The sequence below is a fragment of the Aquarana catesbeiana genome, linkage group LG02 (genome assembly GCF_042186555.1).
Source record: "Aquarana catesbeiana isolate 2022-GZ linkage group LG02, ASM4218655v1, whole genome shotgun sequence".
NCBI classification, from domain to species: Eukaryota; Metazoa; Chordata; class Amphibia; order Anura; family Ranidae; genus Aquarana; species Aquarana catesbeiana.
The window spans coordinates 554,172,945-554,199,401 of NC_133325.1; the positions used below are offsets into that span (position 1 = coordinate 554,172,945).

The 26,457-nt window shown below is 42.4% G+C and overlaps 1 protein-coding gene across 4 annotated transcripts in view; it reads right to left on the reverse strand.

Moving 5' to 3' along the window:
* Nucleotides 1-26,457, reverse strand: part of KIF21B (kinesin family member 21B) — a 151,090-nt gene that overhangs the window by 68,125 nt on the left and 56,508 nt on the right. For all 4 annotated transcript variants that reach the window (XM_073615972.1, XM_073615973.1, XM_073615971.1 and 1 more), the window contains exons 5-12: nt 25,161-25,292; nt 20,505-20,642; nt 17,998-18,113; nt 16,378-16,573; nt 15,951-16,131; nt 13,604-13,667; nt 5,838-6,014; nt 2,662-2,743 (exon numbers count right to left, since the gene is read on the reverse strand). In XM_073615972.1, the coding sequence (XP_073472073.1) occupies nt 2,662-2,743; nt 5,838-6,014; nt 13,604-13,667; nt 15,951-16,131; nt 16,378-16,573; nt 17,998-18,113; nt 20,505-20,642; nt 25,161-25,292 (1,086 nt within the window). The remainder of the gene's footprint in view (nt 1-2,661; nt 2,744-5,837; nt 6,015-13,603; nt 13,668-15,950; nt 16,132-16,377; nt 16,574-17,997; nt 18,114-20,504; nt 20,643-25,160; nt 25,293-26,457) is intronic.

The window sequence follows — 26,457 nt, forward strand, 5'->3', positions numbered from 1 at the left end:
CTGTCATGGGGAGGGTGGAGAGCTCACAGTATATAGAGAAAGCAGGCAGACTGTTACAGTTCTCACGTCATGGAGTCATGCTGAATGAGGCCAATCTGAAAGGATTCCGTCTAATGTACCAAGGTATAGGTGCCTGGGAGATCCAGCCAGTCTGGAATGGGAATCGGCTTCACCTCAATAAAATCAAACAGGTCCAATAACTGATCCAGGGAGTGCAGTATGAAGCAGTCATCGTTTCTTCTGATGTGGACCTGAACAGGGTGTTCCCTTGTATAGGAAGCTCCACAGGACTCAATGCAGTCGAATAACTGCTTGAGTGTTTGCCCGAAAAGGTCCAATATCTCTTCCTCTAAAGCTAGATCTGTGATCATATCGCTTTCTATTCCCTCTGTAGGGCTCCTTCAATGCAAATGAATGTCATTTTAATTTGAGAGGGAGTACAGGATGTCTTAGAACTCTTTGCTTTCTGGCTGTAAGGTGGAAGAGCCTGAGGCAGCAGAGTCTGCAGGCAAAAGAGGGTAGTAAAGCAGTCTGAAATGCTGCTGGGTGGTGGTGGTCATGAGTAATTAGGTTTGGCTGGTTAGCTGCTGGTGTTTCTGGTCTAAGCATGCTGAAAGGACAGTATACGCAGCCATGTTGGCTGTGACCTGGGTAACAGTTTGTGCTTTCCCCAAGGTAAAATAGTGGTGGACAAGTGACACAACGCTTGTCTTTGATCCCTCATGGTCCCAAGTTGCTTGGTCATCTTTGATATGTAAAGTAAGGCTGCTATATTGGTTACATTCAGCTGTAAGATCTTGGGAGAAATAGAGCTCTTGTAATTTGCATTCCTACTGCTCCTTTGCTAGGCCATGTCCCTTTAACAAGTACTTCTTGATAACAATATCATTTTATTTATTACCAGGTGCTGTACTATATTTTTGCTAATGACTAGTATTTTGTAATTTCAGTTAGGCAGTTTTTAGTAACTGGTACTATCTGCTATGAAGCATTTTAGACCAACATCTGGCTGTGTGTAGACAAGCAATTGTGCTATTTTGTTAAAGCCCAACTCTAGGAATACCTCCCCGCACTGCAGGCAGTATATGCTCATTATATCTAGTGGCAGAGGAATAAGGAGAAATACCTAATTCCTTCCTCCAGCAGCATCCCTGCAGCATTGCGACTAGTCTCCCACAGCTGCCTCTGTAAGTTTTTAGACTGGTTGTGGATGCACTCAAGCCTCCTTATTGTACAATACAAGGTCCTGTATTGGATGTGATCATGCTAAGACTCTGCCCACAGACTGGAGCTGCGGGCAGAGAAGAAGAGTGGCAGAGTCGGCTGGTGCAAGGAAATAGGTAAGTAATACAGCCAGCACTGTACCCTCTAGACATGAGGAGCATTTAACCCTTGCAGTATGGAGGGGCCCCACTGCAAGGTGAAATGTTGTTAAAGTTGGGCTTTAATACTACTTACAGCAACAATAATAATAATGTAATGTGTTGTGAAAAGTACTTGAAAACGTTATAACTTGTTTTATCTCGGTAGTTTCAGACTGTATTTATATACATGACCAATATTTGGTACCCGCACTCTTGCAGTAATATCTAGGAACTAACTACAATATGCTGGAAAGCATTTGAAATCAAGACCATATCGTGCGTACACAGTAGATAACTAGGCTGTTTTGTTAAAAAAAAAAAAAGGGATACTCTTGACAGACCATTAGATGATACCATTTGCACCCTTCTCTTTCTTCCCAACTGAATATGCGCACCCCTAAAGTAAATACTGTATTTATTGGCGTATAACACTCACTTTTTCACCCTGAAAATTGGGTGCAAATAGTGTGTGTGTGTTATATGCCGATACTGCAATTTGGGCTGCCTAGGAGGGAAGGGGAAGGGGGTTGGGACGAGCGCCATCAGTTTACATACAGCGAGAATCTCCTGTTTACTCAGCAACCTCTGTAATAGGAAGTCCTGTCTCCTGGGCCGGCACTGGACCAGCGTTTTGTCCATCATAGAAGCCGGTCCAGGAGGCGGGACTTTGTATTAAAGAGGCCGCCGAGTAAACAGGAGATTCTCACTGTATGTAATCTGATGGCGCTCGTCCTGCCCCCCCTCCATGTCCCCTCCAAGGCAGCAGTAATCTGAGGTGAGGCTGCAGATGGGCATTGTTCAGGCTGCATTCATGGCAATTGTGAGGCTGCATATGGGCATTGATCAAGCTGTATTGATGGGCAATTGTGAAGCTGTAGATGGGCATTGATCAGACTGCATTGATGGGCATTGATCAAGCTGCATTGATGGGCAATTGTGAGGCTGCAGATGGGCATTGATCAAGCTGCATTGATGGGCAATTGTGAGGCTGCAGATGGGCATTGATCAAGCTGCATTGATGGGCAATCGTGAGGCTGCAGATGGGAATTGATCAGGCTGCAAATGGGCAATGGTAAAGGCTGCATTGATGGGTACTGACCCTTATTTTGCTTCAAAGTTCTTTAAAATTAAATTTTTTTCCTGAAACTTCCCTCCTAAATTGAAGGTGCGTGTTATACGCCTGTGCGTGTTATATGCCGATACATACGGTACTTGCTATCCATGGTAAGGGTATTTATGAAATTAACTGCATGTTAAGCAAATCCCTGCCCTAATAAGGGTATACTAAACTCCTCACCTCTTCTCCTTCATTTCCATCTGTTTCTTCACTGTTTTCAAAGTGGTGTTTTTCTCTCTTTTTATAGTTGTTAACTTCCGGGCTGTGGAAAGAAAGAAGCAAAAACATGTCAACAATTTTCTTGAACTAAAATGGACTAAACCATTAAACACAACAAAAAAAAAATCTTAATAGATAAATTCAGCATCTATGACATCTGCTATTAGTGCTGTCATACAGAAAGGCCTCTTATAGCAGTGGGAAGGAACAAGTACCAAATAGAGTAAATATGTGATGCACAAATATCATAAAGTAAACCCAAAATTGTCTTTACCTTCCCTGACTGAGTCATATCCTCCTTCATTTGAGTCTTACATGCTCCCCGTCCCCACCAGAGACTATGGCTCACAGTGGAAGGGTTTCAGTAGCCATGGCAGTGCTGTCTATGCAGAAAGCAGTGGGCTGGACTATGTGTGGCTAAAGTGCAATTTGCTTCAATATATTTTTAAATGGGCCATTTATATATTTATTCATAAGGTGATCTTACCCGCACGTAATCTCTTCTTTTTTCAAGGGTAAATTCATTATTCATTATTTAATTAGTTGTCATCCATGCCACTTCTATACTCTTTTGTCCTTTCTCTTGCGCCCTCTTTCCAGTCTCAAAATATCTTTTTCATAAAGTGGTTCACAAAACTGAACTGAAACATGTTCTAGACAAAGTCTTGTTAATGCTTTTAAAAGGTCAAAATTAGGTCTCTCTCTTCTGAGTACATGGCTATTTAACTACAAAAATGTATCTTGGTAGTTTTGGAAGCAGCAGATTGTCATTGCATACTGCCATAGGTGTGCACAGGGGGTGTGCCAGGTGTGCCTGGGCACACCCTAATCAACCTGTGCGCCAGGTCAAATGATTAGGCAGTGCAGCTTGCCCTCCTGTACCAGGCCCTGTTGATTCAAAAGGGGGGCCTGGGCAACTGCCGAGCTGGAGGACCGGCTGTACTGCCTTATTGTAGATTCCCATCCCCTTGTTCCTCCCCCTGCAGTGCTGCCGGTTTCTCCTCCTCTCCCTCCCTCTTTCTGCGCTTCAGGGGGTTCAGTTCTAGCATCTGTACCTCCATCCTGTCCTCAGTCTCTTTTTCTTAAATGTAGGACATCATGGGTCTGTGGAGAACTCTAATATTTCACCAAAGACCCCCAAAAAGTCAGTTAAAAATAAATAAAAAATCATTAAAAACATTTAGGGACCCGTTCACAGGTGGTTTTCACTCAGTAATTTCTGCTATGGCTGAGAAGCATAGCATCGCGGCTGCGACATGTGTACACCCCTAGCCACTGTCTCTGTTGCTCTGTGTTTGAGGTTTGGGGTGCACACCCTAATGCAATAGGTTGCGCACACCTATGCATACTGCCATGTTCTGTCTATATTTACAAGGTCAGACTGCATGTTGAATGCTGGTTTTTGTACCCTTGCATTTTACATTCACCCACACTGAACTTTGTTTCCTGTGTAATGTTTCTAGGCCAGTTTGTACATTAATCACGCCTCTCAAGGAAACTATTCCACTACAAAAAGTTTGTCATTTGCTTGAGACACAGAAATAGTAATGTTTTTAATCCCAAAGAGAAGTGGTGCCAAACTTAAAATTGGAAAAATTATATATAAAACAGCGCTCGCAAATGAATTCATGTAATATAGTGATCTTTAAAAAACCCTCTTGCAGCTGCAGGATAAAAGTGCTTACACTTTGATGATATATAACAAATAAACCTGCGCTAGCAAAGTAGTCAATTTGCTAGCGCAGGTTTATTTGTTATATAAAACTTAAAATTGGGGTACGCCACTTACATTCCTTAGATCATGCAGAGTATGAATTGAATGATCATGGTCTGAAAGCCATTTCACTGCAAACTGAAATTTCAAAACTAGTAGATCCTAATTTACACATTAGCCCTCTGTGATAAACTGTATAGCAAACACATACACAGTGACCCTCTGTACAGATTTATGCTTAAATTCTCATTGAAAGAGATCAGTCCATCGGTAGCGGTAGTAAAGCCTGATGGAAAAAAAGGTCACCTGCAAGGCAATGTTATACTGTGTTAGTATGCATTGCATACTAGCACATTATGAAATACTTACCTTAGAATGAAGCTCTCTACCGGCGCACTGTCATTGCTGACAGGGCTTCTATCTTCACCCCGTCTTCCTTCCGGGTGCGCAGCCTCTGGCTGTTCCCTGGAGTCCCAAAGCCTAATGCTGTGTACACACGACCGGACTTTTTTGACCGGACTGGTCCGGAACGAATCCGTCGGACAATCCGACCGTGTGTGGGCTTCATTGGACCTTCAGCGTACTTTTTCTGTCGAAAATCAGACAGGCTTTATATTTGGAACATGTTTCAAATCTTTCCGACGGACTCGAGTCCGGGTCAAAAAATCCGTTCGTCTGTATGCTAGTCCGACGGACAAAAAAGGAAGCAAGGGCAGCTATTGGCTACTGGCTATGAACTTCCTTATTCTAGTCCCTTTGTACGTCATCACCTTCAAACCAACGGACATTTCGAATGGACATTGGTCCGTTCGTGTGTGGGCAAGTCCGGTCGTCTGAAAGTCCGTCGGAAAGACCGTCAGACCTTTGATGCTGAAAAGTCCGCTCGTGTGTACGCAGCATTAGAAATGGCTTTGTAACCCTTTCCAGACTGATAATGTCAATTACTTTGTGTCTCATCTGTTCTTGAATTTCTTTAGATCGCGGCATGATGTGTTGCTTTTTGAGATATTTTAGCATGCTTCACTTTGTCAAACAACTTGATTTCTTGATTCAACGGGTCTGGCAGAAATCAGGTCTGGGTTTGGCAAGCAAAATTCAGCTCAGCTTTCCAAAAAATGTGGTTAATCACAGTTCATTGATGATTTAGCAAAGGAAGAGAATTACTTTTTCACATAGGGCCGGCAGGTTTAGATAGCTTTTTTCCCCTAATAATTCATCATTTAAAAACTGCATTTTGTATTCATTTGGGTTACCTATTATTACGTGTAACAAATATGCAAAACAAAAATCAGGAAGGAGGCAAATACTTTTTCACAGCACTGTAAATACTGAGTTAGGAAGCTTACGCAGTTTTATGTATAATGCTGATATATTAGTATAACCAATAGGCTGAAGGTACATCTTTAAAAGAAGGTTCTGTTACCTCATTTTCTTTCTTAGGATCTGCACTTCCTCCTTTGCTCTTCGGACAACGTCATTCACCTGGGCTTCCAGTGATGGAGTGGGGGTAGTAGGTCCCCCATTCACACAGCGTGCATTTGCCCTTGATAGACTACGGCGTAAAGATTCATTCATAGCTTCACTCTCCACTAAACGTGTCCTGTGAGCAAAATAACATATTGGAATATCTCATGGACTATGATAGTTGGAAAATTTTATAATGAAATTATGTCACAGTATTTAATAAGGCTGTGCTTGCACTTGTTACTTACTATACAGTATATCACCATTAAATATGCAGTTCAAGGCACCTGACTTGGCTAAGGTGAGGGCGAAGGAGAAACGTTTACCCAAACTAAGGGGACTGGTAAAAGAAAAAGCATCTGCATACCCCAAGACAATTGTTTATTGTTTAAAAAATGGCCCAACTATCACAAGCAGTTATCAAAATCAGGAGTTACACCTGCTATTAGGCCATTTATAGACACCCTCAGGGCACATTCAGATGAGTAGTGAGCTGAGCTAGCACTTGCAGCTCACCTCTGTCCACTTCCGAAGCAGGTAAAATAGGGTTTTGTACTTTCCTGGAGTCCATTGAGGAACACAGAAGGTCGATCACCTTCAGGTTATGCTGCTGTCTACAAGAAGACTGAACATTCTCCCCTTCCTACTACTAGCATGTTTCATTTTTTTAGCAAAGCAGTACCAAGCAGTACCAGATCATAAACACAGAGGAGGAACCTGTGTCCATCAATGATTCCAAAAAAATAATTTTACAGTAAGTGGAAAATTTGTATCTTTTTTGTCTATTGAGGGACACAAGAAGTCATTCACCTTTTGGGTGGGCAACAAAGTAAACAAATGCCAACAAAACCCCCCAAAAAACAGAAAACTAATAATGGGGAAGCTCAAAGAGAACTTAGAAAATGAGTGAACAGAGGGCCAGGTGACAGTCTAGCTAATGTGGGGAACAGTATCTTCATGTCAAAGTTAAAAAAAGGATTTGCAGACCTAATAGAGTGCACCTTAGCAATAAAGGGTGGAACCCGATCCTAGAGACCATAAGCTTTAATATTGATCTGTCTGAACCATCTAGAGATTGTGGAATGAGAAGTTGGTGCACCTTTATGGGGGCCATCTGGGATGAAAAAAAGGGAATGAGTTTTTCTAAAAGAAATGGTGGTTGAGAAGTAAATTTACTGCCCAAAACAATTCCAGGCAATGGAAGGAAATCTCTTTTTAACGAACTGAAGCCAGACAAATTGAAGTGAAAGGCAGAAACTACCTTAGGCAAAAAGGAAATCCTTATGCTGCGCACACACGGTCAGACTTTTCAGCTACAAAAGTCCGACAGCCCGTCTGACAGACTTTCGACGGACTTTTGGCGGACTTTCAACAGACTTTCTAACGACCGTACTTGCCTACACACGATCACACCAAAGTCCGACGGATTTGTACGTGATGATGTACACCGGACTAAAATAAGGACGTTGATAGCCAGTAGCCAATAGCTGCCCTAGCGTGGGTTTTTGTCCGTCGGACTAGCATACAGACGAGCGGATTTCTGGGTCCGGCGGAGTTATGACGTAACGATTCGAAGCATGTTCCAAATCTAAAGTCCGTCAGATTTGCGACTGGAAAAGTCTGCTGAAGGTCTGGTGAAACCCACAAACGATCGAATTGTCCGCCGGATTTGGTCCGTCGGAGTCTGTCGGACAAGTCCGGTTGAAAAGTCCGACCGTGTGTACGCGGCATTAGGCTTCAACACCACTTTTTGTCATTGTGCAAAACCAGAAAGGGTTCCTTGCAGGATAAGGTCACCGGTTCAGAAATTCGCCTTGCAGAGGTGATGGCTACAAGGAATACCTCATTGTGGGTGAGGGTATAGGGAGAAATGTCTCTAATTGGTTCAGATGCCTGAGAGTGAACAAGGTTTAGATCCCACAGAGTCACAGGGGAATAACAGGGAGAGCTACATTGGAGACTCCCTGTATAAAGGCTGCGGATCTCTGAAAGACAGAAAAGGCAGAAACCTGAACCTTGAAAGTGCTGAGAGCCAAACACTGGTCCAGACCCAGCTGCAGGAACGACTGGATTCATTCCGCAGAGAATCTTCTTGTCTTTAAAGCCCAGAGTCTCACAGCAAGTGATGCATGCCTTTCATGTCCAATGACAGATCTTGCAAGAAGCAGACATCCTAACATTTAGTATCATGGGAATCACTTATTCAGCGATACCCCTCTCAGAAACTGGGCTTCAACAGCCAAGCCATTAAAGCCAACCACCATGAAGCAGGATGGAAAATTGGTCCTGAAGATATAAGATCCTGACAATCTAGTAGGGCCCACTAAGTGTCCACCAGGACTTTTACCAGATTGGAGTACCATATCTGCATGAGCCAATCCGCAGCAATGACGATCACTGGATTATCCTCCATCTCAATCCTACAAAAGTAAGGAAGAGGTTTTACAGTAGGAGATGCATAGATCAGGGTGTACTCAGCATTCTTGTACCTGTAGCCTGTCTTGTTGTTGAACCTGGGCATCAAGAGGTCCAAATTTGGTGTCTCCCACCTTTGACATTGTTTAGGGTTCAGGACCACTTCCTCACATCCAGACATTGCCGGATGAAAGAAGTTTGCCTGCCAATTGCCTACATCCTGTATGTAAATGGTGGACAAGAATAGAATGTTAAGGTCTGCCCAGGACAAGATCCCCTCTACCTCTCTTGCCATGGTGAGACTTTTGGGTCTTCCCTGATGGCTGATGTACATTACTGCCATGCCACTGTCTGACTTTTTTTTTTTCAGCCGGAACACCTCCGGCGCTGTGGCCCCGCCTGGCCTGCTGTGCTTTCCTCCTCCCACTGCACTACTGAGCCTGAGACACATCTATTCTCCGCCCCGGGCCCTGCACACTGTGTACAGTGTGAGCAGCTGTGATAAGTGGGGGGTGGGTTGGTATGGTGCCCATCCACCCGAGCCTCCCAGAGTTGGTGTGCTAACGGGCGTGGGGGGGAGGTGCAACTGAGCACAGCTATAATATATATATATATATATATATATATATATATATATATATATATCGTAGCTGAGCTGCCCACCTGTGCTGTTCTGCTAATGGGGGGGGGGGTGCTATATTTTATATATAATATACACATAGTAGCTGAGCTGCCCCCCTGAGTTGGTCTGGTAACGGGGCACTGATGTGCAGTAACTGGGCCGCCAACCCTGAGCTGGTCTGATAACGGGGGTGACACCATGTTTTGTTTTTCCGCACCAGGTGACACCAAACCTAGTGACACCACTGTGATTGGATGACTCTCCAACAGGATGGTTTAAAGCTGCAGAGACAGAAAAATTGCTTGTATCTCCAGGATGTTGATTGTTGATGTTGACAAGATTCCTCTGACAACCAAGTTCCATTTCCGACAGTGTGCTCAGGATTCCTCCCCAGCCTAATAATCTGGCACCCATTGCGAGGATTTTCCAAAAGGTGGCAAAGATTCCTGGGTCAACAAGACAGGGACAGCCTGGTCTTGAGCAACTGAACAAATTATTCTGTTCAGGGACTTAAATGGCTTGTCCCATGACAACAGGATACTATGCTAAGGTTTGGAATAAAACTAGGGGTAATGCTTTACATGAAGCTACTATTAGACCCATAACTCTTGCAAAAGTGGAAAGCTGGACAATTCCTGGACTGGATAGCATGAGTCTGGGATTGGAGAGTTTGAGATTTCTCCTGATGGGGAAACGCTCTGGCTCAAGCTAGACTCAGATACTCTAAATGATAAGTCAGTTTCAGTGACAATTTCTGAAGGTTCAGGAGCCATCTGAACCATTGTAAGGTCTGAATGGTCAAGGACACATTGGTGAAGATTTACTAAACCTGATGCACTAGGAACATGGGTGTAGCATAAGGGGTTGCAGGGGTCACAATTGCAACCCAACCCCTAGCTCAAGGGGGCCCCTGCAGCCTTCCTGTCATATTATCATATCCTCCACAAAGTCCAGCTCCAATATGCCCTAGGGCCCCACAGCCACACTCCAGTACTGGGCTTCCACTTTGCCTTCCACAGTCCACATCCCTCTGTTCCCATTGGCTGAGGAGAAGCTGTGAGCCATTTCCTGAATGGAGAGGAGCACGAAGTGAGAACAGCCCAGGATGGGGAAGTGTCTGTGCTGTGTGCTGGCAACATGGAATGGTAACCGAGTTAAGAGGAGGAAAGTGCCATCCTGTAGCCACGATGGGACCAATGTCACCGGTGAGGTATGACACTTCTCAGTGTCTTTTAGTCACTAACTGGGGATTCAGTGTACCCCTCACCAAGAGATATCCGCTTACCCCACTTCCCTGACAACTGGGGAAAAGACACACACCCCTGGGAGGTGACCTTCCCCCAACACCTGCCAACACTGACAGAGAAACCTTCAGAAATTGCTAAAACAAATCCCTTAACACCTCTAGAGGGGCCCCTGAGGAGCTGCAGTCTCCAGATTTTGCTCCCCCCCAGATCTAAGTTGCGCCCCCCCCAAAGCCCCCTGACCACCTCCTCCACCCTGGATGCTAAGCCCCGCTGCTGAGCTTCTTTCCCATTATAGCACTCTATACTGTTCCTCCTCTGCAGGGCTGAAATCACATTCCTTTACAACACAGCCAGTCAGCCATGATCTGCACAGGGTGTATCTGCCTACTGCAACTACACTGCCGTTTCGACCAGAGAATTTCACAGGTCAGAACGGCAACATAAAAGCCAGATACACCCTGTGCAGACTGACAGACTGTGTGTAAAGGAATGTGTATTGTGGGGGGGGGGAGCAGTATACAGTGCTGGGATGGGAAAGGAGCTCTGCCAAGTGACCTGTCAGGGGTCCCTGTCCTCTGATTCTCCAGTGGTAATCCCTGTCCTCTGATTCTCCAGCGGTAATCCCTGTCCTCTGTTTCTCCAGCGGTAATCCCTGTCCTCTGATTCTCCAGCGGTGGTCCCTGTCCTCTGATTCTCCAGCGGTGATCCCTGTCCTCTGATTCTCCAGCGGTGATCCCTGTCCTCTGATTCTCCAGCGGTAATCCCTGTCCTCTGATTCTCCAGCGGTAATCCCTGTCCTCTGATTCTCCAGCGGTAATCCCTGTCCTCTGATTCTCCAGCGGTAATCCCTGTCCTCTGATTCTCCAGCGGTAATCCCTGTCCTCTGATTCTCCAGCGGTAATCCCTGTCCTCTGATTCTCCAGCAGTGATCCCTGTCTTCTAATGTAAGGTGGAACTCTAAATTCTTAAGCCACTTTCAGTATCTTGGCGTGCAGTGGGTGTATCTGCACATGTGGTGGAAGTGGCGAGTGGTAGTGGGGGGGGGCCTAGGTCAACTTTTGCATCGGGACCCACAAGCTTTAAGCTACGCCTCTGACTAGGAATCTGGTGCAGCTGTGCATGGTAGCCAATACGTTTCTAACTTCAGCTTGTTCAATTAAGCTTGGGCAATAAAACCTGGAAGATGATTGGTTTCTATGCAGAGTTGCGCCAGACTTTCCACTCTCCAGTTTTAGTAAATCAACCCCATTGTCCGACAGAGCCTACGCTGACTGTTCCCTCAACAGTCAGTGTAGGCTCTGTCTAGGCTCTGTCAACATGGCTAGAACAGAGACCAGCACCTTGGTGAACACACAAGGTGCATATGAGAGGCAGGGGCCACCAACTGAAAGTGCAGGGGCCCACAGCAAAGCGTAGGAAGGGCTGATTTTCTAGAAAGATAGGACATGCAGATAAGCATCCTTGATATCTACAGAGGAAAGAAAATCTCACTTTTGCACTGTGAATAGTTTGGATTAGAACCCCCAAAACCATTCTGTAACAGGAACACACACAATGACACCTTGATCCAGAGGACTTGAAAGGCTAGACTGAGATCTGCTAATCTGTGTGGTGACTCAGAAAGGTTGGCAATGAAGACTGACGAGGAGGCTGGCAGGAAACACTAGCTTGTAGACCCTGGAAACCACCTATTTCACCTAAGCACGTGAGATACAACTGACCAAGTCTGAGAAACATTCCCTCACTTTGGAAAGCTGAGTCACATCTTCAGAGGAAGGTTTGGGGGTGTCACGGACTTTCATCCCCAGAGAGCAAAATGATTCCAGGCTCCATAAGAGTGTGAGCTGGGGATACCAGTTGCAAAGGGACTAAGGCCACCCCTTTCCCCCGTGTATCGAATCAGACATTTTGCTGTGTTTGGCAATGTAAGTCTCAGGGTACCAAGTAAGGTCTTAGGTATTAATAAAACCCAAGCAGCTGGTGGCAGGTGTGGGTAGGATGGCCAGAAGTGACTATGGTCACTGTAGGCAGGCAGCATGAAAGGATCAAAAATTGTTCTATGTGGCTCTGTGCAATGCAGGAGCAACAGCAGGAAGATTCTTCCTCAATGCCGAATGGTGGTACACTCCACTCAGTGGATAACATCAGTGCTTATTACCTTATAGTTAACTCCTTCCATGGTGAAAAAGTGGAAAGTGGGAATTTCAAAGGAACACAGCAACTAATATGTCTGAGGTTGGTTCCTGTGCACAGCACAAGTGGCCTACTCACAGTGTTTAGAGAAAGAGCAAGCACTAAAGCAATGCCAACATCTCTAGACCTTGAAAGTGCTCTGTGGTTAACTCAGTGTTTCTCAACTCCAGCCCTCAAGGCGCCCCAACGGGTCATGTTTTCAGGCTTACCATTATTTTGCACAGGTGATTTGATCAGTTTCACTGCCTTAGTAATTACCACAGCCGTTTCATCTGAGGGAAATCCTGAAAACATGACCTGTTGGGGCGCCTTGAGGACTGGAGTTGAGAAACACTGGGTTAACTGGTTACCAGAACAGGATCTGAAAAGTGCCTTTTGAAGAACCCAGTGCTGTAAGGTCATTTCGAGGCTAGCCCCACAACATTGAGTCCAGCAGGGTCCAGACATGCCACTCCTAAGCAGTTGCACCCGATAGCTGAAATCAAAGAGACCAGCTCTCACAGTGATGCAGAGAAGGATCTTGTTTGAAGAAAAATAGTGCTAGTAAAAATAGGTTAATATTTTATTTAGCAAAGCTGAATAAAAAAAGACAGCCATGCTGCTTGGAAAATAAGCAAAACAACTGAGGTATGCTGGTAGAAAGGGGCTAACTTGGGTTAGCATACAGTTTTTTGTTTTAGTTTTTATCCTCGTGTAGGCAGCAGTATAACCTGAAGGCGAATGACTTTCGATGTCCTTCAGTAGATGAATAAAAAACAAACTTCATGTGGATTTATTTCTCAGATAAAGTTTAAAGCAACTCACTGTTTGTACTTTAATCCTTCACTCCATTAACGGATGATTTGAAATCTGGAGCATCGCTCACTATTTTCGCTTAATGGAAAAGAAGTGCTTCCTTGGGTAATGTCAATGACTGTTCACATTTACCCCAACTGCATCTGATCCATTTATCTATTGCTGGCCAGGAAAAGCAGCACCCGTTATGGCCACACTGGTGATTGAATCTCTCTGCTACTGAGAGATTTAACTGCTTGCTGGCAGTGACCTCATATGCAGCACACTCAAATCAATATGGTCCTAATAAAATAACTGTTAAAAACAGTTAAATCTCTCAGTGAAGCGATTTAAGCGCCTGTGTGGTTCTGGGTTTACAGGGCTGCTAGATTAATGGTATACCTGAATTATCACTTATTGATAATTCACTTAGTGAATTAGCACTATGCCATTGTATTCAATAAGGATATTTACCTCAGTTCTTCAATTTCATGTATATAGTTCTGTATCAGTGCCTGTATCTCTTCATTACTGTCACCTGATATAGGAGAGAGAAAAAAAGAAACATCATTTAAAGTGATTGTAAACAATCACCTTGTAAAACAACCCATTCAATTTAAAATAGAAATGAAATGCAAACATTTTTTGTATAGATATAAAAAACATTATAATACCCTTTTTCTCTTTTTTTTTATAAGTGATCACATTCCCTCTGTTCTCAGCTGCATAAGAGCTGGGGGGAGGAGAAACATCAGAACATTGAGCTTCCCTGTGAATGGCTGTGCAGCGGGGCGTGTCAGGACAAGTCTGATCATTGGAGGAGAGTAGGCTGAGGTCCCAGCATAGCTAGAGAACTGACCACAATGTGCTCTCCTGCTTAGTGTGGTCAGTTTTTAACCAGCTCCCAACCAGCTCACGCAGATATACTGCGGCACAATGGCTCTCCTGGGCGAAACCCCCTACGGGTATGGCTTTCCCTTTTAGAAGCTGCCAGAGGGCGCATGCACCCACTGCACGACGGGGGACGCGATGCGCGTGGCCGGCGGGTGCGATCACGTGCACGAGAGCCAGCACGGGGATTTGTGTGTAAACACACAAATCCCTGTTCTGTCAGGGGAGAGGAGTAGGAACAACGATATGTCTCCTCCCCCCAGTCAGTCCTATCCCCATACAGTTAGAACCCACTGAGGGAACACGCATTTAACCCCTTGATTGCCCCCTAGTGTTAACCCCTTCCCTACCAGTGACATTTACACAATAATCAGTGCAGATTTATAGCACTGATCACTGAATAAATGTCAGTGGTCCCAAAATTTGTCAAAATTGTCCATCGCAATGTCGCAGTACCGCTTAAACAAAAAAAAAATGATAAAAATGCCATGAATCTTTCCCATACTTTGTAGACGCTATAACTTTTGCGCAAACCAATCAATATACACTTATTGCAATTTTTTTTTTTTTTTAACAAAAATATGTAGAAGAATATAGATTGGCCTAAACTGATGAAGAAATTTGTTTTTGTTTTTTTTTTAAATCGGGGGATATTTATTATAGCAAAAAGTAAAAAATATTGTTTTTTTTTTTTTTTTTTCAAAATTGTCGCTTTTTTCTGTTTATAGCGCAAAAAATAAAAACCGCAGAGATGATCAAATACCACCAAAAGAAAGCTCTATTTGTGGGAAAAAAAGACACAAATTTAGTTTGGGTACAGCATTGCATGACCACGCAATTATCAGTTAAAGCGACACAGTGCCAAATTGTAAAAAGTGCTCTGGTCAGGAAGGGGGTAAAATCTTATGGGGATAAAGTGGTTAATAGGAAAGCAGAGGGACTAGTAGGACACCAGAAATTTCACAGAAATTAAGCAATACAAAGAGAACAGGATACTTTCTTATACAAGTTCATGGTACAGCAGACACATATCAGGAATAAGAAGTGTTGGGGTAACAAACACATTATTTCCCATTTTTAAAACAAAAGATATTCTTGACAAGCTCTTATAAATAGGTTTGTTGAAAATCATCTATTTTCCTTGTCTAAAAAACAGTGACAGGTGCAGGAAACAATGTGAATCAAGCTTGCATTATTTTTATTGGACTTATTATTGCAGATTGCAAAGACAAGCAGCAGTGTTTGAATGGGGTTTGAAGCACAATATAAGATTATTTATACTGAAACACAGTTTTCCACATTTGCTTTAGCTGATATCTTTGTATGGGTCAGATGACTCTGTCACGCTACTGCCTGGCCTCATTCGTTTCCTGATTTTTGTTTCTCTGATAAAATTTAATGCCCTGTACACACGGTCGGACATTGATCGGACATTCCGACAACAAAATCCAGGGATTTTTTCCGGCGGATGTTGGCTCAAACTTGTCTTGCATACACGCGGTCACACAAAGTTGTCGGAAAATCCGATCGTTCTGAGCGCAGTGATGCAAAACACGTACATCGGGACTATAAACGGGGCAGTAGCCAATAGCTTTCATCTCTTAATTTATTCTGAGCATGCGTGGCACTTTGTGCGTCGGATTTGTGTACACACTATCGGAATTTCCGACAACGGATTTTGTTGTCGGAAAATTTTATATCAAGCTCACAAACTTTGTGTGTCAGAAATTCCTATGGAAAATGTGTGATGGAGCCTACACACACAGTCGGAATTTCCGACAACAAGGTCCTATCACACATATTCCATCGGAAAATCCGATGTGTGTACAGGGCATAAGAGTGCAGTTTCCTATATTCATTTTTACAGTATGGTATTTACCTATGGTCTATGAAAGGAAAATAATTTATATAAAATAGAAATAATTCTTACCAGCCCTTTGTAAAACTCTTGCTGCTTCTTGACCAGCCATGCGAGTGACACGGGCATTAATAGCCCTGATGGCTTCTTGTAGTGCAGCCACACGAAGGCGCAGTGATGAATTTTCGCTTCGTAGCATAGACAATTCTTCACACATATCACTTAAAGCATCAGACCCAGGAACTCGATGGCCCTGAGAATACATGATCATTAAGACTATTTGTTAACCCTGTTCTATCTGCACTGTTAATCTACTTCTGGCAGTCCACGGTTCACATAATCAACTAAATTCAAATTTTTCTGAAATATCATATATGGTTAACAAAAAAATAACAACATTTTAGTTTACATAGTCTTAGGTGTTTTCTGCTAATAACTGTAAATATGGTTTATAGAAAATAGGAATACATTATGTAATATATTCATTAAGTCAACTTACAGTTTTGTACTCCTGTAGTTCTAGGCGTAGCCGAGCCAGCTCTGCCCTTAGTGCTTGAACTTGCTGACCACTCTGCTCCTGGTTAGCTGTCACACGATTCTTGATGTTACGTGCACGGTTGGCATACTTCAAGGTATTTAATGTTTCCATAAAATCACGATCAGATGGAGAGACACAGGCTATCATCATGGTCTGACTGGATGGAGGAACCATTAAAGAAAAAAGTACGTTTATATGCTGTAATACGAAGAGGTTTTTTTTTTTTTTTTATTCGACACTATTTCTAGTGCAATTAATAATTTCAAATGAATCCATATTTCAGTAATAGCAATCACATCAGATCTTAGTATATTTTGGGCAATTTCTGATCTTTTTGGTACCCTGTACTGGACTCTACATTGTACTGCAGAATTGCGATTATAAAATATGTGTATGTCGTAGGTGCATGCATTTCACTGTATTCCTTGGCAGTCGTCTCCAGTAAGTGGGTGTACAGGAAGTTCATGAAAGGTGGACATTTTGCAAAACAAACAAGGCTTAAAGCTGATTTCCAGCTTTTGATAAAGTTTTTTTGTTTTGATAAATCTCTTTATTCAGCTTTTGTATTGAAAGGTACAAAACAAAGCCTATTGGGCATACCCAGGCTTACATAGCTACATAGAAAAGAAACTACAAAAACAAACAAGAAGGCGCAAAAGGCGCAAAAAAAAAAAAAAAAGGCAATTGTTGGCAACCAATGTCCATCCGAAGTACTGCTTGTAAGTAACTATAGAATCAGAAAGGGTAGAAAGCAGGCTTACTTCACTAAGTTTTAATAGAGTTTAAATAGTTTGGACCAACCTTTGCTAACTTCTGCTTGTTCAATTAAAGTTGTGTTCCGCCCCCCCCCCCCCTCCAAAAATTAAAAGTCAGCAGCTACACATACTGTAGCTGCTGACTTTTAATATTAGGACACTTACCTGTCCTGGATTTTAGCGATGGCGGCACCGCAGCTGATACTACCTTCCGCTGTCGGGTGCTGCCACCGCCATTGCCGATGAAGGGAACCCGGCAGTGAAGCCCTGTGGCTTCACCACTGGGTCCTTACTGCGCGCTACACTCTCTTACTGGCACGGCAGAAAGAGGAGGAGAATGGAGGAGGGGAGGGGGGGGCGGACTTCTGACGTACTTCGCAGGGGCGAGGTCTGATGGAAGTGGGGACAGGGTAACTGTCAAAAACAGGTTCCCTGCTCCCCCCTGCCCCCGAAAGGTGCCAAATTTGGCACCGGGGGAGGAATTAGATAAGTGGAAGTTCCATTGTATTGTAACTACTGTCAGCCCCCATGTTGTAAAGCGCTGCGCAAACTGTTGTTGCTATATAAATCCTGTATAGTAATAAAAAAAAAAAACAATAATATACAAGGTTACCTAACTATCCATAAGAGTGGAATGCAGCTTCTATTTAGGGTGATTCCCTGTAATCATTTGTTGAACCTGTATATCAATCTGAATCATACATATCATTCCCAAGTGCATTCCCTACAGCCACCTGTATTACAGTGATGAAAAAATTTGCACATTACTAAGAAAACTAAGTTAGCAAGAAAAAGAAGGGTATAGTAGGAAATCAGACTGAATTACCTGTTACCTCCCAATGAGTCCTGCAGAAGTCGGGTGAGTTTTGAATCTCTGTATGGAATGTGAAGAACCTTCTTGCTCTGATCTCCCAAAGCGCTGATTACATTCCCCAGAGCAAGCTACAGAAAGAGAAAAAAACTGCTGGTTATGCACTGTACCAAATGCTACTGCTGACCAGTCATAACAACCATCCAGTTCTCTACTCGCTGCCCAGCCTGACTCCAGTATTAAGGTTGAGCCATCTTTAAGATAATGGTTCTGATACTGCTAGTTTTCAGTTCCCCATATGCTTGATGTGGGCTGCCTGTTTGGACAAAATTCCAGATTTTCTTTTGTAGCCTATTGCTAAGTTCTGTGTGCCAAAGCCTGGTGATCCAGACACTCACTTCAGAACTGGAAGTTATATACACAGGAGGACAGCCCTAATAGTAGTGATCCTCAGGGGGAATCAGAGATTTCCATTTGAGCTTTTCTGGGACCTAGATGGAATCTCTGCATCTCTAGGAGTGTTAGGGAACCCAGCTCAGGTAACCAGTGTTCTTTAAAGAATTAAGTGGCTGTCAACACATGGTGCATATTCCAGCAACCAAGCAAGGTACCCAGAAGTGGTGTGTCGCCATATATCAATGCACCCTGGCAACAGCGTGCTTGTGCTGTTGAAGGAACACAGTGCCAAATTCTGGAATGAATCACATTATCCCAGTATTGGAATAACAGCAGCTTTGCAGGACTTGGAAGATCTAATCAGTTAGGCACAGGACCGTTGTCAGACCCCAGTGGTGGGCACCCAGTCTGTCTCAAGACTCCAGCAGTGGGGCATCCATCCTGTTGCTAAACCCTGGTTGGTGGGGCTCCTCATCTATTACTGACTCCTGTGGCTAGGAGTGCTCTTGGCACAGATGTTTAAGGACTAGGATTTTCCAACAACTTCTGGTATTACAAGAATATGGATTCTTCTAGTACCACACGGAGTATCAATTTGCCTCACGTGAATCACTTTCAAAGAACTGTTCGTTTTATAGATTTCACAGGTGTGCCAGAGAGCAATCTGGACTTTGTCAACCAGGCACTGCTCCCTAAAAGGGAGAGAGCACTGTTAGGACCTGGAACACCTGCTGGTGGCACTGTGGTAAATAGACCTGAAGAGTGTAGTTCTAATGTCCATTAGTGGGTGTGACCCCTAAAAAACTTGGTTCTGTGGGAAAACTAGTCCACATTTTCAAAGTAATGTGTGTTGGGGAGCAGTCCTTACACTGGGAAATCGGCTGTTTTAAAAGTAAGTGTTGTTCTGGCATTTATTGTTTTTTCTTTATAGCTCACACTAAGCTAAATCATGTGACACAGGTTTTCCTTTAAAGCGGAACTTTACCCATAACAACTTGATACAAAAATAATATTCTTTAGTAAGGAACATACATTCCACATTAATAATGATGCTACTAAAATTAGTGTATGCTGTATATTGCCTCCAGCATTTCTCCTGTTTTTTTTGCTGGAGGCTGCCATTTTGCTGAAGCAGAGTGCCTGAACAGCAGTAAATCATAAAGCGAAACTAAACTCATTGATTTGACGTTTAAATAAAACAGCTACATTCCTGGAATGCTGGGATTGCTAACTGTCACATTTGTTTGTGTCCTCCGCCAAGTTGTCAAACCATTAAATGGCTGGTGTCATAACTGATCACTGTGTAGCATTATGGCAGTTGCAGATCAAACTGAAGCAGCTTCCTTGGCTCAGGCTCAGTTCAAACTTGCCAGCAGTCTGCGGGCTGGATGCAGGGGCAGGAATCGCACCCGTTCCCACAGCCAAATTGCGCTGCTTTTACGAGACACGCAGGGCTGCCATTCATACTGAGTGGCACCCCCACACATTGAAGTCCGCAGTGCGTTTGCGGGTGCGGGAATGGCAGGGAAGTTCCACGGTCATAAAAACCATGTCATATACCTTCGGCCTTGTTTTTAAAAAGTTGCATGCACCTTTTTCCTGCGGGAAACACGAGCACAGAAGCCCATTCAATTGAATTGGCTGCCATGCCCAAGCAATAGTATGAACCTAGGGTAAGGTTAGGAGGGTTTAATCCCACTTTAAGGCTGTCAGCAGATCGGCCTCTACAAATTCTGCAGTGCCTAAAAATGGAGAGCAACTGAGCATGTGCAGAGCAGGGTGAAACAGTGTAGCACTAAATGTTAAACAGTATAGACACTTATTTTTAATGTTATTTATAGTTATACCTGCAAAAGGGGCCAGCCTGAAGTGACCTAGCAGGACTTAATTTTATGACCAAAGTGCCACTTTAACTAAAATAAGATCTGTGGTCATCACAATTCTCACACATTAATTTCATCTGCATATGATAATGTAGGGCATTTATGAAACAGGAGGTTATAAAGAGGTGTTATCTAGTTTTAGCATTGATTTTTCTATCTGTAGCTGGAGACATATTGGTGATCAATTAGCAAATGTCCCATATTTTACAAAGTTGAAGCCATAAACAGTACAGTCAATCTTACCAGGCCACAGTTGATGGAGATCCCCTCCCTTGCTCTTTCTCCAGTTGCTCCTGTCCTCTTCAAACGCTCAGAGCCAGCTAAGTCCACAAAATGAAACTTTGCAGTGAGGGTTTCATACTCCAAAGAAGGTGCATCTGCCTGTAGAGCAAAGGTTTGCCTATAATTAAAACTACAATCGTTTTCAAGCAGCATACTTATTAATGTGAGGATTAACACTTCTCGCAGAGATCACAGTACTCTTTGTGACACTACCTTCATCTGCTTTTCTTTTTGGAAGGACTGTACCATTTTTGCTCAGACATTAGAGTCAGCATCTGCTTCCTGGACTATGATGCTGGCTCAGGGATGACACAATCACATAAATCCTGGTGCCTGCCTGTTCAGTTTATGGCTGAAATCTAACACAGATCAGGTTCTGATGCAGCCTCTCACTCTGTGACTTACTATAAAGTTACAATGTTGCAGTCTGATCCCTGAGGAGAGGTAATATAGGAAATGCTTTTTCCTGTCTGCAGAGTCACTTTACCGGAGTTCATGAACTGCTTTTTATTTAAAAATGTAGAGCTTTCTGAAACGTTACACTGCTGTTTTATAAGGTAGGTTGTCAATAACATATTAATGCAGGCTTGTAAAGTCACCAAGAGACCCATATTGAATAGCTGAATATGTAAAAAAAAGACTAGAGCACCACATGCTGGTTGGGTAGAAGACTGCACAATAATACTATCCCATGTTAGAAAGGTATAGTTTAGTCCTTACCACAATCAATTCATAAAGAAAATATAAAAATACAAAATTGCTAATTTATTCCCTTTAAGTAATAAGATGTGTGATAAGCTGCATATTTTTTTGCTGCACAAAAAAAAAAAAAAAAAAAAAAAAAATCTCAACCCAATGAAACTTCAAATATGCACCAAATTTAGGTGTTAATATTTATTTAGGTATTACTATTTACCCATCTTTTACTAAAGCTATTGTATCGCTCTCCCCAACCTCCAGAGGCCTGATGGTGACCCCCAGAGTCAGGGAGGCTGACATTCCTCCTCAGGGTGCAGGTTACTAAGCATGGTGGGTGTAGTGAACAAAGAGAGTTTTATTTGTCTTAACAGGAACAGTGTTAAGAGAAACACTTACAAAGCAACTTTGAAGAAGGGCCCCTTGAGGTCTGAAACATGTAAGGCGTACACGCCTGGAATGTACAGTGGTTAGTCCCACCAACATGTTCCTTTGGGCAACCACTGTCTTTCATCCATGATGTGTATGTTAGGTACCTCATTGAGTGTTTTTATTTCCTGTCATTTGTATACTTTTTATGTGATTATTCATGCTTGTTATATGTTTCCTAATAATTTTTTTTGTACTTTTTTACCTACCTGGTCTGTCCCTTGTCAAATCCGTGAGGGGTTTTCCTTTGTGCCCTAGGGCACTACTAGTTCTATTTTTCTGACTATACAGATTGGACAAGACCCGGTATAGATACACACACCAGATCCTCCAAATCCATTTTTAGACCTTCAAGCTTAGCTCACAGCTACCCGCTGGATTCCTCATGCTTTCCTCACAGCTACCTGCTGTACTTCTCTTCAAGCTTTTTCTTACAGCTACCCGCTGTACTCCTTCAAGCTTTACTCACAGCTACCCGCTGTACTTCGTGGTTGAGTTCTCTCCTGAAGCTTAACCAGCTACTTCACAGTCCCCAACTGATGAAGAGTCTCCTCTGGTACTCCTTCAGAACTCCATCCCCTTTAAACTTGGCTCGGGCAACAAGAGTGATTGACCCTCTGTCAACTTCTTCTCCCTTGCCTCCTGGCAATGATCAGGCTCCCCTCAGGTCGAGACCCTTTACACATGGTTTGGCCTCAGGCTTCAGGCCTACACCTCTGCTTCTGCTCCACATGCACTCACCCAGGATGCAGCCCTATGGAAAGAACCCTGTTCACCTGACTCTCCCTAAATAAATGGCCTATCCCAACAGCCTCAGTGGCCAAAGAAACTGCTGATTGGCTAAGAAAAGCATATTCACTCATAACTTGAATTCACTGTATTCTATCAAACTAATGCCAAAGGCAACAGTGCCACCCATTGACAAAAGAGAGAAATCACAGTTAAACTCAAGCTTAGGAGAAACCCATTTGATCAAAGACTACAAATTAGCAAGGTTGAGTTACCACCTAGCACAACTAAATTGCACCCCTGTTTAGGACAAGGGTGCCATGCTATTCTGTAACAAGGTAACCAACGGCACATGAAGAGCAGGCATTCAGCAGTGTGCTTTTGGCTGTCTAGAACTTAAATGGACAATTAAAATGAAAATCCTAATCCTCGCTGTTCTGAATAATCCCAAATGGGCCTTTTAATGGATGCAGTTCAAAGTCAGTGCTGCATCTGCGTCTAATCTAGGCAATGCATCCTGCTTTGCCTAGATTAGACATGTGGAATTTGTTTTGTTCCGAATTAGTTTAACGAAAACCCGTTTTTTTTAAACGAAAAAACAGAAAATGCGTTTTTCAACTAAAACCCCTTCTTTTTTTTCAACGAAAAAACTGAAAATGTGTTTTTCAACGAAAACACATTTTTTTTAATGAAAACCTGTTTATTGAATTTTTCCGAATATTTGTAAATTCGAATATTTGAAAATTCGTAAATTCAGTAGTTGTTGTTTCAGTTTTAGTTGTTCTTTCAGTTGTAGTTGTTGTTTCAATTGTAGTTGTTGTATTCAGTTGTTGTAGTTGCTGTTTTCAGTTGTTGTTTCAGTTGGAGTTTTTGTTGTTTCAGTTGTAGTTGTTTCAATTGTAGTTGTTGTATTTAGTTGTTTTCAGTTGTAGTTGTTGTTTCAGTTGTAGTTGTCATTTCAGTTGTAGTTGTCATTTCAGTTGTAGTTAATGTTGTTTCAGTTGTAGTTAATGTTGTTTCAGTTGTAGTTGTTGTTGTATTCAGTTGTTGTTGTTTCAGTTGTTGTTGTTGTTTCAGTTGTAGTTGTCGTTTCAGTTATAGTTGTTTCAGTTGTAGTTGTTTCAGTTGCTGTTGTAGGTGTTGTTTCAGTTGTTGTTGTTTCAGTTGTAGTTGTTGTTTTAGTTGTAGTGGTTTTTGTTTCAGTTGTAGTTGATTCAATTGTAGTTGTTGTATTCAATTTTAGTTGTTTTTGTATTCAGTTGCTGTTGTTTCAGTTGTTGTTTTCAGTTCTAGTTGTTGTTTCAGTTGTAGTTGTCATTTCAGTTGTAGTTAATGTTGTTTCAGTTGTAGTTGTTGTATTCAGTTGTTGTTGTATTCAGTTGTTGTTGTTTTCTGTTGTTGTTGTTTTCTGTTGTTGTTATTGTTTCAGTTGTTGTTGTTGTTTCAGTTTTAGTTGTCGTTTCAGTTGTTGTTGTTGTTTCAGTTTTAGTTGTTTCAGTTGTAGTTGTTTCAGTTGTTGTTGTAGGTGTTGTTTCAGTTGTTGTTGTTTCAGTTGTAGTTGTTGTTTTAGTTGTAGTGTTTTTTGTTTCAGTTGTAGTTGATTCAATTGTAGTTGTATTCAATTTTAGTTGTTTTTGTATTCAGTTGCTGTTGTTGTTTCATTTGTTGTTGTTTTCAGTTGTTTCAGTTGTAGTTGTTGTTTCAGTTGTAGTTGTTTCAGTTGTAGTTGTTGATTCAATTGTAGTTGTATTCAATTGTAGTTGTTGTCGTTTCAGTTGTTGCTGTTTCTGTTGTTGTATCAGAAGTTTTTTTCAGTTGTTGTAGTTGTTTTCAGTTGTTGATGTTTCAGTTGTAGTTATTGTTTCTGTAGTTGTTTTCAGTTGTTGTTTTCAGTTGTTGTTTCAGTGGTTTGTTTTTTGTTACGTTGACTAACAGCAAAATTTACGAATTTTGATCATAACGAATGACCAGAAAAACGAAAAAACAAAATTGAATAAAACTAACTAACAAATTTTTCGGCAGTGCACATGTCTAGCCTAGACCTGTAAGTCTGAATGGGCTACTGTTGCGCTCACTGGGAGGCTGCGCCGGTGCAAAATTCTATCCAGTGGGAATGACAGACAATTTTTCTACCTTCATCTCAGTAACCATGGATCCACTGGGTTTTTTAAAGACATACCCACAGAGGCACCATGTTGTAAAAACTTCTGCACATTAACCAGTTAGATTCAAACTTTCTTTCTTAAACTGTCATTGGCTATACAGCAACAGTGACACTTCCTGTAGAGTAGAATGGCTACTAAAACTTTTTTTTTCTAGTTTTAGGTAGAGTGTGGTAAAATGTATAACTTCTGTCAGGTTTAGCTTTGTCTCCATGTGGGAGATTTCCCCTAACTGCCTGTCCTGAAGATAAAACAGTAAGTAAGAGGTAATGTCACATAAAAAATGGTAAATCCTAGCTTTTACAGTTATCTAAGAATGGGTGTTCCCATTGGTGAGTCTCCCCTCCACCCCTGGTCTGGTGACAACACTAACATTTTAGATTTCCCCTCACCTCCCAGCTTGGTGTGTGAAAAAAGGGACACGGACACTAATAAAACCACTCTACCAGAAACTAGAAAAATACATTTCAATTGAAAACTGTCACGTTACTACGTTCACTCCATTCGTGCATTAGCCATGTCTTGTATAAAAGATGCAAAAAACAGAAGAAAACGTATGCAGCACTGCTTATCACATAAATAGACCACAACAAGTACTTACTTGGCATGATTCAGCAACTCGTGTTTGGTGTACATGGACAGAGAATATTGCATGAGAACGGGAGCTCTGAGAATTCATTTGGGTGCTGGCAGTGGTACGGGAGAGGGCACCTTCCTTTAGCAACTGTAAAAGCTGAAAAAATATTACAAGAGCGTCATCTCTGAACATATTATTTTACTATACATGTATCTGTATGTATGTATGTGTGTACGTGCTTTTGTATCTGAAGATGAACTTCAGGGAAATTAAAAAAATATCCTGGTAGTTAGGATCCCCACACTGCTTGATTTAACTGCTCACTTTTGCCTAGAATTCCAGGAAAAAGCACATTTACTTATCTTATCATGTGCTCCTACAGCCCCCTCCTTCTATGTGACTGATTGTCAACAGCTTGCCCTCTTTGGTGCTGTAATGACACATTCGGAGCAAACTACGATGAGTCGCCGAATGTGTTGTTACCCTCCAGATAGTGGTGGCAGCTGTGGTGTCATCATGTTCAATGCAGGACCATCAGTCCTACCTTGTAATTGAGAATGCCAAGAGTCCATCCACAAGCCGGAGCATTAAAGAGAAGAAGTAAGCACTGGTTGGCAGGTGAGCAAGGGAGAAGGTAAGTAAGATTTTTTCCAGGCAAAAATTAGAGTTTAAGCCTTGCAGTGCAGGGGAGCCCCACTGCATGGGTAGTTTTTTTGTTTTTTTTTCCTGGCGTTCAGCTTTAAATATAAAAAGGATAAAAGGATAATAGGATAAAAAATATATATGTATTATTATGTATGATAAGGATAATCTATCCCACTTATTATAGTAAAAAGAAGGTAATTTCCTTTGTGTAATGCCTACAAAGTAATGCATATTCTACTGCTAAACAAGGGCATACATGTTTGACAAACACAGTAGAAGTGCAGCAAAAAAAGAAAAAAGTACCGTATATACTCGAGTATAAGCCATTGCGAATATAAGGAGAGGCACCTAATTTTACCACAAAAAAACTGGGAAAACGTATTGACTCGAGTATAAGCCTAGGGTGGGAAATGCAGCAGCTGCTGGTAAATTTAAAAAATATGCAAGCATAGTCAACACTGGGTCCAGATAGGGGTTAATAAGAAAATAAAAAATAAAATATAGCAGACTAAGTACTGTAAATAAACATACTGTATATCCAAGACCAGAGATATACTGGTACTTGTATTCAGCAATGCTTGGGCGAAGCAAGGGGGCGTGACCAAGCACAGGTAAGATTGTAAAGGCTACGTCATTGGTCACTGCCCTGTAGAAGAGCGGGAGAAGAAGAGCGGCC